Source organism: Nerophis lumbriciformis, linkage group LG10, assembly GCF_033978685.3.
Source record: "Nerophis lumbriciformis linkage group LG10, RoL_Nlum_v2.1, whole genome shotgun sequence".
NCBI lineage: Eukaryota > Metazoa > Chordata > Actinopteri > Syngnathiformes > Syngnathidae > Nerophis > Nerophis lumbriciformis.
Window position 1 is genome coordinate 51,666,559 of NC_084557.2, and position 12,439 is coordinate 51,678,997.

At 42.6% G+C, this 12,439-nt stretch overlaps 1 protein-coding gene across 3 annotated transcripts in view; it reads right to left on the bottom strand.

The window, feature by feature from the left end:
- Nucleotides 1-12,439, bottom strand: part of dapk2b (death-associated protein kinase 2b) — a 59,078-nt gene that overhangs the window by 17,264 nt on the left and 29,375 nt on the right. For all 3 annotated transcript variants that reach the window (XR_012050655.1, XM_061969445.2, XM_061969443.2), the window contains 6 exons: nt 7,113-7,251; nt 3,928-4,057; nt 3,741-3,789; nt 3,641-3,667; nt 3,411-3,563; nt 1,700-1,745 (listed from right to left, as the gene is read on the bottom strand). Coding sequence is in view for 2 of the 3 variants with exons in the window: in XM_061969445.2 (XP_061825429.2) it covers nt 1,700-1,745; nt 3,411-3,563; nt 3,641-3,667; nt 3,741-3,789; nt 3,928-4,057; nt 7,113-7,251 (544 nt within the window). In the remaining variant the exon portion in view is untranslated. The remainder of the gene's footprint in view (nt 1-1,699; nt 1,746-3,410; nt 3,564-3,640; nt 3,668-3,740; nt 3,790-3,927; nt 4,058-7,112; nt 7,252-12,439) is intronic.

Below are 12,439 nucleotides of genomic sequence, written 5' to 3' on the forward strand. Positions count from 1 at the left end.
TTAGAGCGTATCAAAACACGTATTGGTATGTCAGACTTAGCCTTGTCGTGGTTTAACTCTTATCTTACTGACAGGATGCAATGCGTCTCCCATAACAATGTGACCTCGGACTATGTTAAGGTAACGTGCGGAGTCCCCCAAGGTTCGGTTCTTGGCCCTGCACTCTTTAGTACTTACATGCTGCCGCTAGGCGACATCATACGCAAATACGGTGTTAGCTTTCATTGCTATGCTGATGACAGCCAACTCTACATGCCCCTAAAGTTGACCAACACGCCGGATTGTAGTCAGCTGGAGGCGTGTCTTAATGAAATTAAACAATGGATGTCCGCTAACTTCTTGCAACTCAACACTAAGAAAACGGAAATGCTGATTATCGGTCCTGCTAAACACCGACATTTATTTGATAATACCACCTTAACATTTGACAACCAAACAATTACACAAAGCGACTCAGTAAAGAATCTGGGTATTATCTTCCACCCAACTCTCTCCTTTGAGTCACACATTAAGAGTGTTACTAAAACGGCCTTCTTTCATCTCCGTAATATCGCTAAAATTCGTTCCATTTTATCCACTAGCGACGCTGAGATCATTATTCATGCGTTCGTTACGTCTCGTCTCGACTACTGTAACGTATTATTTTGGGGTCTCCCTATGTCTAGCATTAAAAGATTACAGTTGGTACAAAATGCGGCTGCTAGACTTTTGACAAGAACAAGAAAGTTTGATCATATTACGCCTATACTGGCTCACCTGCACTGGCTTCCTGTGCACTTAAGATGTGACTTTAAGGTTTTACTACTTACGTATAAAATACTACACGGTCTAGCTCCAGCCTATCTTACCGATTGTATTGTACCATATGTCCCGGCAAGAAATCTGCGTTCAAAGAACTCCGGCTTATTAGTGATTCCCAGAGCCCAAAAAAAGTCTGCGGGCTGTAGAGCGTTTTCTATTCGGGCTCCAGCACTATGGAATGCCCTCCCGGTAACAATTAGAGATGCTACCTCAGTAGAAACATTTAAGTCCCATCTCAAAACTCATTTGTATACTCTAGCCTTTGAATAGCCCCCCTTTTTTTAGACCAGTTGATCTGCCGTTTCTTTTCTTTTCTCCTCTGCTCCCCCCTATCCCTTGTGGAGGGGAAGACACACAGATCCGGTGGCCATGGATGGGGTGCTGGCTGTCCGGGGTCGGGACCCGGGGTGGACCGCTCGCCTGTATATTGGTTGGGAACATCTCTGCGCTGCTGACCCGTCTCCGCTCGGGATGGTTTCCTGCTGACCCCACTGTGGACTGGACTCTTACTGTTATGCTGGATCCACTATGGACTGGACTCTCACAATATTATGTTAGACCCACTCGACATCCATTGCATTCGGTCTCCCTAGAGGGGGGGGGGGGGGGGGGGGGGTTACCCACATATGCGGTCCTCTCCAAGGTTTCTCATAGTCATTCACATCGACGTCCCACTGGGGTGAGTTTTTCCTTGCCCTTATGTGGGCTATACCGAGGATGTCGTTGTGGCTTGTGCAGCCCTTTGAGACACTTGTGATTTAGGGCTATATAAATAAACATTGATTGATTGATTGATTGATTGTTATTAACAGATCAACACGCTCTCAAATGGTAAGATACAACTGCACTTCTTACAGTGTAAAAGACACACACACACACACACACGCACACACAGTACCTTAATCCAAGGATGGTTGAGGGCGTCTTGTATGCTCATGCGTTTCCTAAAGTGAAAAATGCAGCTGAGTAAACAGAGAGTGATGCAAACCCCCTCAGGATCGCATCGAGCTTAATGTCGACAGTTTAGCTTTCAATCCCTGGAGGTGCAACACAATGGGAAACACATGTGAAAGGCAACAGCAAGAACAAGATCAAATCAACTTTATTTATAGAGCACGTTTAAAATTTACCACAGGGGTAGCCAAAGTGCTGTACAATGAGCAGGTTAAAAGATAAAACGAGTACCGAGCAAACACAACACAACACAAACAGAACACGATAAAAAATAAATAATTAAAATAGAATTAATAAAAACAGGATCACAGCAGGTGTATTATGGGGCGCCATTGCAGGATGGATATCACTCAGTGTTAAAAGCCATGGAATAAAAGTATGTTTTTAAGAGAGATTTAAAAACAGGAAGAGAGGAGGCTTGTCTAACACTCAGGGGTAGGTCGTTCCAGAGCTTGGGAGCAGCAACGGCGAAAGCTCTGTCACCTCTAAGCTTCAGCCTTGTGTCAGGGACCGTCAACAGCAGCTGATCGGCTGATCTTAAGGATCGGGTGGGGCAGTAAGGCTGAAGGAGGTCGGAGAGATAGGTTGGCGCGAGGTTGTTTAGACATTTAAAAACAAATAAAAGGAGTTTAAAATGTATTCGGTAACGCACAGGGAGCCAGTGAAGGGACGCTAAAATAGGGGTGATGTGCTCACGTCTGCGGGTCTGTGTTAGCAGACGAGCAGCAGAGTTCTGCACGAGCTGCAGGCGGTCGAGGGAGGCCTGGCTAATGCCTACATACAGGGCATTACAATAATCAAGACGAGTCGAGATAAAAGCGTGGATTAATTTCTCAAGATCATGTCTTGATAGAAGCGGTTTCACTTTCGCTATTTGGCGTAATTGATAAAAGCTTTTTTGAACGACGCTGCTGATTTGTTTTTCGAATTTAAAATCTGAGTCAAACTTTACCCCCAGGTTTGTGACAGAGTCGCTGAGATACGGGGTCAGAGTGCCCAGGTCAACGTTGGGGGAGGGAGAGCGACTTGGACCGAACAACATAACTTCTGTTTTATCTTCATTTAGGCTCAGGAAGTTAGCTGAAAGCCAGACTTTGATGTCGTGCAGGCAGTCAATAAGACGTTGAACCGTGTTATTTTGTGCCATGGGAAAATAAATCTGGCAATCATCGGCATAAAAATGAAATGCAATACTGTACTTCCTAAAAATAGAACCAAGGGGGAGAAGGTAAAGCGCAAATAAAATTGGGGCAAGGATTGAGCCCTGGGGGACCCCATGTGGTAAAGGAGCTGTGGACGACATAAAACTGTCTACTTTTACACAAAAACTCCTGTCGGTTAGGTACGACCGGAACCAGTTGAGGGCGGCGCCCTTAATGCCCACACAGTTCTCAAGACGAGTGATTAAGGTGGCGTGGTCGACGGTGTGGAACGCAGCAGACAGATCTAAAAGCACCAGGACAACATATTTACCAGAATCAGTGGACAGGAGGATATCGTTAAAAACTTTTAGAAGCGCTGACTCTGTGCTGTGGAGGGCTTTAAAACCGGACTGGAACAGCTCAGTGATACCATTATCCTCTAAGAAGGGCAACAAGATGCGTCATTGTGCATTGTGACGTTTTGTGAGAGGGCCATTGTTGTAAACGTCGTACCTCGTGTCCTTCACCAGCAGCTGCCTGATGAAGCTCTTGGCCAGCTCGCTCGTGTTGCTGAAGAACTCCTCGTCGAACTGGTAGCTCATGGCGGAGACGTTGCCTAACGTCTCTTGCTTCGTGTCGCCGAGGAAAGGCGACGCGCCGCTCAAGCTGAAACAAAAACGCGTTGACTTGACTATTGTTGATGGGTTTTTTTTGTCTACATTTCAGTTTAGGATTGAACTTACAGTATATACGTGATGACCCCAATGCTCCTAGAAGAAGATTAAAGCATGTTTGTAATATTCACAAAGTGTCCACTATGATATAAAACTCATATACTCATACCACATGTCTGCTTCCAACCCCAAGGTCTCATAGTTAACTATCTCTGGAGCTGGAAAATACACACACACACACACACACACACACACACACACACACACACACACACACACACACACACACACACACATCACAAACTGGTCTTACTTCTCAAAGCAGACATTTAAAAATAATTTAAAAAAAAACTTACCAACAAACTCAGGGGTTCCAAAAATGTCTTTAAAATCTGATCCGTCCTCCATTTTGTGTGCCAGTCCGAAGTCGATGATTTTAATGCGGGGTGAATGAACATTTCTGTCCAGCAGCATTATGTTTTCAGGCTGAAGTCAACAAAGTCAACAATTATTTTCCACCTAAACCCCAGTTTTGCTAATACACATATTATCATCGTAAAATAATATAACAAAATACCTTTTTGAAGGGGCCTTAAGTGTCAGCATTACAAAAAAAAACATTTCAATGTCCGTTATTGTCATATTTATGTAGTAAAGGCTGCACAGTATTTTCAACATTCTTGTGACTGAATTATATTACCTCTTATTGTGACAAATGGAAAATAAAAAATATATATAATGGAGTAAATACAAATATTTTTGTAATTTAAAAAATATTACATTTACTGATCTAATTAATCAAAGTCACTCCAAAAACATTCAATATTCAGGAATCAATACATTGAATAAAATGATAATAAAGACATCTATGACAAATGTTTGTTTATGTCAACTATTTGCCCTAAAATATGCAGTGAGACTATAGAGTGGGTTTTATCCGATTACTTTAACTAATTGATAGATGAGTCAATTACTAAAATAATCGATATCTGCCTGAAGCCCTAGGGTTTATACAAACAACATTTGATGAAATGATCAGTAGGTTTATTTTTGTGATTATATGTGAATTAAATTATATATGATATGTATCCTGTTATTATGCTTAATATTGTCATGGATCAGGTGATCCTGTATTATATTGATGAATAAGAATCCGATGATCTGAGCAATGGGGCAGGTCATTATAAGCTCTTGCTCCTTTTCGGAAACACATGTTTCTTTGTTTTTAATTTTCTTTTATTATTACTGTTAGAATAATTGTTTCTAAATTATCACAAAAACTTTGTGTTACATTGAGGATCAGGTGAGAAGACAAAAGCTGTCTTTGAAACCTACCAAGAGTAAGGCTCATAAAACTCCACTGTGTGTGTGTGTGGGGGGGAGGGGGGGGGTTCCTGTGTTCTTTCATGTATGGTAATCAACAGAAAGATATTGTTCTAACCCAAGGACTTCAAAGAGGAGAGATGGCAGGATCTGCCCAATTTCCAGACAAACTCTTTTTGAACTATTTTTATGGACCTCTTTTTGAACTATTTTACAAACTCTTTTTGAACTGACCTTTTCTGTGAATTGTTTACGACCTTTTCTATGAACTTTTTGCGACATTGTGGTGGCCATGTGGTCGGAGAGGGTCCAAAATAAAAGAAGGAGGCGTGCAATCTTTTGGCAGAGCATGCTGAGATACTGTACAAGGGTACAGTCTACAGACAACACTCCTCAATATTGAGTCCAAATTGAATTCTGTCTTTGTTTAATTCTTTGCCTCTTGTCTTGTTTAATAGCTGTCATCAGTGTTTGAACCTGACAATTACTGTTGTTTTAACCACATGATAAAATTGCATTGAGATGAATTTTTTTGTTTCAATTGTGTAGATGGGTTGTTGTGTTCGAAATAAGTTGGTGAAATATTATTATTTAAATATTTGTTAGTGTTTTAATTTAAAACACAGATAAATCATCAAAATAAGAATTATTTATCATTATTTATCAAATGTATTGTATTTTAGTTGTGGTCATATTATTTGTTCATTACTTTGCTGACTATGCAGGGTTTTAATTACAAAATATGTTTATTCAAAAAAAGGGATAAAATAAATACTATGCACCAAAAAACAATCAATAGGGGGTGGGGGGGGGGGGGGGGGGGGGTGTTCCTGTGTTCTTTCATGTATGGTAATCAACAGAAAGATATTGTTCTAACCCAAGGACTTCAAAGAGGAGAGATGGCAGGATCTGCCCAATTTCCAGACGAACTCTTTTTGAACTATTTTTATGGACCTCTTTTTGAACTATTTTACAAACTCTTTTTGAACTGACCTTTTCTGTGAATTGTTTACGACCTTTTCTATGAACTTTTTGCGACATTGTGGTGGCCATGTGGTCGGAGAGGGTCCAAAATAAAAGAAGGAGGCGTGCAATCTATTTGGCAGAGCATGCTGAGATACTGTGCAAGGGTACAGTCTACAGACAACTCTCCTCAATATTGAGTCCAAATTGAATTCTGTCTTTCTTTAATTCTTTGCCTCTTGTCTTGTTTAATAGATGTCATCAGTGTTTGAACCTGACAATTACTGTTGTTTTAACCACATGATAAAATTGTATTGAGATGAATTCTTTTGTTTCAATTGTGTAGATGGGTTGTTGTGTTCGAAATAAGTTGGTGAAATATTATTATTTAAATATTTGTTAGTGTTTTAATTTAAAACACAGATAAATCATCAAAATAAGAATTATTTATCATTATTTATCAAATGTATTGTATTTTAGTTGTGGTCATATTATTTGTTCATTACTTTGCTGACTATGCAGGGTTTTAATTACAAAATATGTTTATTCAAAAAAGGGATTGTTCCTGTGTTCTTTCATGTATGGTAATCAACAGAAAGATATTGTTCTAACCCAAGGACTTCAAAGAGGAGAGATGGCAGGATCTGCCCAATTTCCAGACGAACTCTTTTTGAACTATTTTTATGGACCTCTTTTTGAACTATTTTACAAACTCTTTTTGAACTGACCTTTTCTGTGAATTGTTTACGACCTTTTCTATGAACTTTTTGCGACATTGTGGTGGCCATGTGGTCGGAGAGGGTCCAAAATAAAAGAAGGAGGCGTGCAATCTTTTGGCAGAGCATGCTGAGATACTGTACAAGGGTACAGTCTACAGACAACACTCCTCAATATTGAGTCCAAATTGAATTTTGTCTTTGTTTAATTCTTTGCCTCTTGTCTTGTTTAATAGATGCACCAAAAAACAATCAATAAGGGTGCATTTAAGTTGAAATGTCTTGCTAAACAAGGAGAAGTGCGAGGCCACAGCCGCAGACTGACAGGACAGTGACTGTGAGAGTGCAACGTTGGTGACATTGCTCCACCAAAGTGATGAGATAACCTTGTGGTGTTTGTAGCTGAGAGATTGGACCTCACAAAACAGGAAGGAAGTGTGGTTCACAATAGCCTCACATTTCTTACATCAGATATATTTCACATGAGTTCCTAATAGACATACAGCATCTTAGCACGTATGTCAATGATTGTTATGTACCTTTAAGTCAAAATGTGCAATCCTTTTGGAGTGAAGGTACTGGACTCCATCCAGGATTTGCTTAATAAACTGAGCGGCCTCCTCTTCACAAAGCGACTCCTTGCGAGCCAGGAAATCGAACAGCTCTCCACCAGAAACGCTGTAACACACACACACACACACTGAGTAACTCATCCTGGAGGCTCTCAAACTTTATCAGTGTGTGTTCTGAAGATTAGGATGCGCTGAAATAGGATGGCAGGGATACTTCTAGCCGTGGTTGGTGTTTGTTTCCAGTCAGTCCAACATTCCTACAGCACCATTCGATGCTCTGCCCGTCATTTTGTGGTGAAAAGCTCCACATACAAAGTGTTCTTTGAGCAGCTGGCGCTCACATTGAAAACATGATTGACTGAAATGACGCACTGGGTGAGGTCACGCTGTTAAGACAAAAGACGTCAAGACGCTTCATTCTTGCTTTGATGAACTGAACTTTTCAGTCCCAGGAAGCCGCTGGACCTGGAGAGGGCCCCACTTTACTGAGGGCTCTATTCCAAATCAGTATTATCGATTCTGGCAGAGATATTTGGGCACAGTTAGGAGGGCAAACAGCAAGCGAGGACACAGGAACTCACTGACAGGACATTTAGGGCTGAAACTGTCAAAGTACAAAACCCAAAAGCAGATAGGTTGGCCATTGTGTAATTGGTAAATAAAAAGAAAATACGATGATTTGCAAATCCTTTTCAACTTATATTCAATTGAATAGACTGCAAAGACAAGATATTTCATGTTCCCACTGAGAAACTTCATTTTTTTTGGGGAAATAATCATTAACTTAGAATTGAATGGCAGCAACACATTGCAAAAAAGTTGTCACAGGGGCATTTTTACCACTGTGTTACATGGCCTTTCCTTTTAACAACACTCAGTAAAGGTTTGGGAACTGAGGAGACACATTTTTGAAGCTTCTCAAGTGGAATTCTTTCCCATTCTTGCTTGATGTACAGCTTAAGTTGTTCAACAGTCCGGGGGTCTCCGTTGTGCTATTTTAGGCTTCATAATGTGCCACATATTTTCAATGGGAGACAGGTCTGGACTACAGGCAGGCCAGTCTAGTACCCACACTCTTTTACTATGAAGCCACGCTGTTGTAACACGTGGCTTGGCATTGTCTTGCTGAAATAAGCAGGGGCGTCCATGAAAAAGACCTAGCTTGGATGGCAACATATGTTGCTCCAAAAGCTGTATGTACCTTTCAGCATTAATGGTGCCTTCACAGATGTCATGGAAGCTGCTTTCTTACCCAATCATGGCACCCACCTGTTCCCAATTAGCCTGTTCACCTGTGGGATGTTCCAAATAAGTCTTTGATGAGCATTCCTCAACTTTATCACTCTTCTTTGCCACTTGTGCCAGCTTTTTTGAAACATGTTGCACTCTTTTACTATGAAGCCTTGTTGATGTCACACGTGGCTTGGCATTGTCTTGCTGAAATAAGCAGGGGCGTCCATGGTAACGTTGCTTGGATGGCAACATATGTTGCTCCAAAACCTCTATGTACCTTTCAGCATTAATGGTGCCTTCACAGATGTGTAAGTTACCCATGTCTTGGCCACTAATACACCCACATGCTGGCTTTTACACTTTGCGCCTAGAACAATCCAGATGGTTCTTTTCCTCTGTGGTCCGGAGGACACGACGTCCACAGTTTCCAAAAACAATTTGAAATGTGGACTCGTCAGACCACAGAACACTTTTCCACTTTGTATCAGTCCATCTTAGATGAGCTCAGGCCCAGCGAAGCCGACGGCGTTTCCGGGTGTTGTTGATAAACGGTTTTCGCCTTGCATAGGAGAGTTTTAACTTGCACTTACAGGATGTAGTGACAACAGGTCTGGGTACCGGTACTTGTTTGTGACGCATTTGCTACCGGGCTGCACACAAAAATTCGATAATTCATAAACGACTACATTTTCTCCGACTTAACTTTTGCCAGTCCCACCAAAAAGCTCGTTCATAGACGGATAATAAAACTCCTGATACAAAATTGCCATTTGTTATATCTTTGTTACATGGGACAATGCACATTAATGAACATCTATCCATCCATCCATTTTCTACCGCTTGTCCCTCTCGCGGGGTGCTGGAGCCTATCCCAGCTGCATTCGGGCGGAACGCAGGGCACACCCCGGACAGTCGGAATTTGGTGTGAAACTTGGCAAAGTGTTAGTTTGAATGTCCAGGATAAGAGGAATGTGTTGATGTTGGAATGCTTGAAAAATGTCCCATTCATTTGTCACACCGCGGTGAGGGATGTCTTGTCTTGGTTTTTTCTGTCTTGTGATGTGCATGTTTTAGTTTGAAAAGTAACTCTCCTCTCGTTTCAGGTCACTTGCCCTTCCTTTTGTGTCATCAGTCTGACGTCATCCCGATTCCCTAATTGTTTCCACCTGTTCCCTATTACCCTCATGTGTCTTATAAGCCCACTCCTTCCTTTGTTCTGTGCCAGATTGTTTCGTTTATTCGTGCTCTCTAGCGTCCATGCCCATGTCCATGCCTTGTCTTGCCTTGCCTCGTCTTGTGCTTATGTTCTTTGATTCTGAATCCCTTCGTTGCTATTTTGAGTTTTCCTTTCTTCCTCCTCAGCAGAGTGATTTTTTGTTATTTAGTTTATTCAGCCGAAGTGGTAAGTTTCAGTTATTTTTCATTCTTTCCTCACATTTTTGAGTGACAATTTTTGTTAATACTTTATTAGATTAGATAGTATAGAATTTTTCATAGTTGTTGTTTCTTCCTCCTGTTGGAGTGTTTTTTGTTTATACATTTTATAGCATATATTAATTATAGTTCGTCTTTGCTTTTGTGTTTTCCTCCGTTCGGAGCGAATTTTGGTTGTTCCTATTTTTTGGAACCTTTTTTGCCGGTTAGTTTTTGGATAAATAGATATTGTAATCCTTGACTTTGGAGGTGAAAAGGAAGCTGTCAAAATAAAAGCCTGTCTAAGTTCCCTACTCTGCATCTGAGTCCTATCCTTTTACCAAGCCGTGACATTATTTCTATGAGAATTTCATGGAAATTTGGGAATCTCGGGAAAAGAGGGAATTTTTTTGAAAATGCTAAAACATTTGAATGTTCTGAATGGGTTTGAATGGTTGGTGTTGGAATTTTTCAAATCGGTCGGGAAATGTGGAAGGAGTAACATTTTTAATTGAGAAATGGTATTTTGGAATTCCTGAAATTTCTGGAGAGCCGGGAATTTTTCAAGTTCAAAAACAACTTTGTTTTTTGTCCTGATTAAGAGGAATGTTTGGACGGAGCTATGAAAAATGTGGAAGGAGTAGTCAACAGAAAAAAAGGGTGAAAAAAAATGGGAATTCCTGGAATCTTTTTGAACTTGGGTGATAGTTTGAATGTCCAGGATGAGTTGAATGTGTTGAAGGATTGTTTGAATCGGTTGAAAAATGTGCCATCTTATGGCATCTTTGCCAAATTACTGCCTTTTTCTATCCATCATCTCTTCTTTGATCTCACTGTGGAACAAATCCAGACAATCAACACTGAGAAGGAAATGAATACAACTCAGTTTTCTCACACATTTCCTTCTTTGATTCAGTACAAATGGATTAAATGGCTGCACGATAACAATTAGTGTTGGTGTGGACTGGTGCATGTAGTGTGGGTGTGGACTGGTGCATGTAGTGTGGGTGTGGACTGGTGCATGTAGTGTGGGTGTGGACTGGTGCATGTAGTGTGGGTGTGGACTGGTGCATGTAGTGTGGGTGTGGACTGCTGCATGTAGTGTTGGTGTGGACTGATGCATGTAGTGTGGGTGTGGACTGGTGCATGTAGTGTGGGTGTGGACTGGTGCATGTAGTGTGGGTGTGGACTGGTGCATGTAGTGTGGGTGTGGACTGGTGCATGTAGTGTGGGTGTGGACTGGTGCATGTAGTGTTGGTGTGGACTGGTGCATGTAGTGTGGGTGTGGACTGGTGCATGTAGTGTGGGTGTGGACTGGTGCATGTAGTGTTGGTGTGGACTGGTGCATGTAGTGTTGGTGTGGACTGGTGCATGTAGTGTTGGGTGTTGGTGTGGACAGGTGCATGTAGTGTTGGTGTGGACTGGTGCATGTAGTGTTGGTGTGGACTGGTGCATGTAGTGTGGGTGTGGACAGGTGCATGTAGTGTGGGTGTGGACTGGTGCATGTAGTGTGGGTGTGGACTGGTGCATGTAGTGTGGGTGTGGACTGGTGCATGTAGTGTGTGTGTGGACTGGTGCATGTAGTGTGTGTGTGGACTGGTGCATGTAGTGTGTGTGTGGACTGGTGCATGTAGTGTTGGGTGTTGGTGTGGACAGGTGCATGTAGTGTTGGTGTGGACTGGTGCATGTAGTGTTGGTGTGGACTGGTGCATGTAGTGTGGGTGTGGACAGGTGCATGTAGTGTGGGTGTGGACTGGTGCATGTAGTGTGGGTGTGGACTGGTGCATGTAGTGTGGGTGTGGACTGGTGCATGTAGTGTTGGTGTGGACTGGTGCATGTAGTGTTGGTGTGGACTGGTGCATGTAGTGTTGGTGTGGACTGGTGCATGTAGTGTTGGTGTGGACTGGTGCATGTAGTGTGGGTGTGGACTGGTGCATGTAGTGTTGGTGTGGACTGGTGCATGTAGTGTTGGTGTGGACTGGTGCATGTAGTGTGGGTGTGGACTGGTGCATGTAGTGTTGGTGTGGACTGGTGCATGTAGTGTGGGTGTGGACTGGTGCATGTAGTGTGGGTGTGGACTGGTGCATGTAGTGTTGGTGTGGACTGGTGCATGTAGTGTTGGTGTGGACTGGTGCATGTAGTGTTGGTGTGGACTGGTGCATGTAGTGTTGGTGTGGACTGGTGCATGTAGTGTGGGTGTGGACTGGTGCATGTAGTGTTGGTGTGGACTGGTGCATGTAGTGTTGGTGTGGACTGGTGCATGTAGTGTGGGTGTGGACTGGTGCATGTAGTGTGGGTGTGGACTGGTGCATGTAGTGTGGGTGTGGACTGGTGCATGTAGTGTGGGTGTGGACAGGTGCATGTAGTGTGGGTGTGGACTGGTGCATGTAGTGTTGGTGTGGACTGGTGCATGTAGTGTTGGTGTGGACTGGTGCATGTAGTGTGGGTGTGGACTGGTGCATGTAGTGTGGGTGTGGACTGGTGCATGTAGTGTTGGTGTGGACTGGTGCATGTAGTGTGGGTGTGGACTGGTGCATGTAGTGTGGGTGTGGACTGGTGCATGTAGTGTTGGTGTGGACTGGTGCATGTAGTGTGGGTGTGGACTGGTGCATGTAGTGTTGGTGTGGACTGGTGCATGTAGTGTGGGT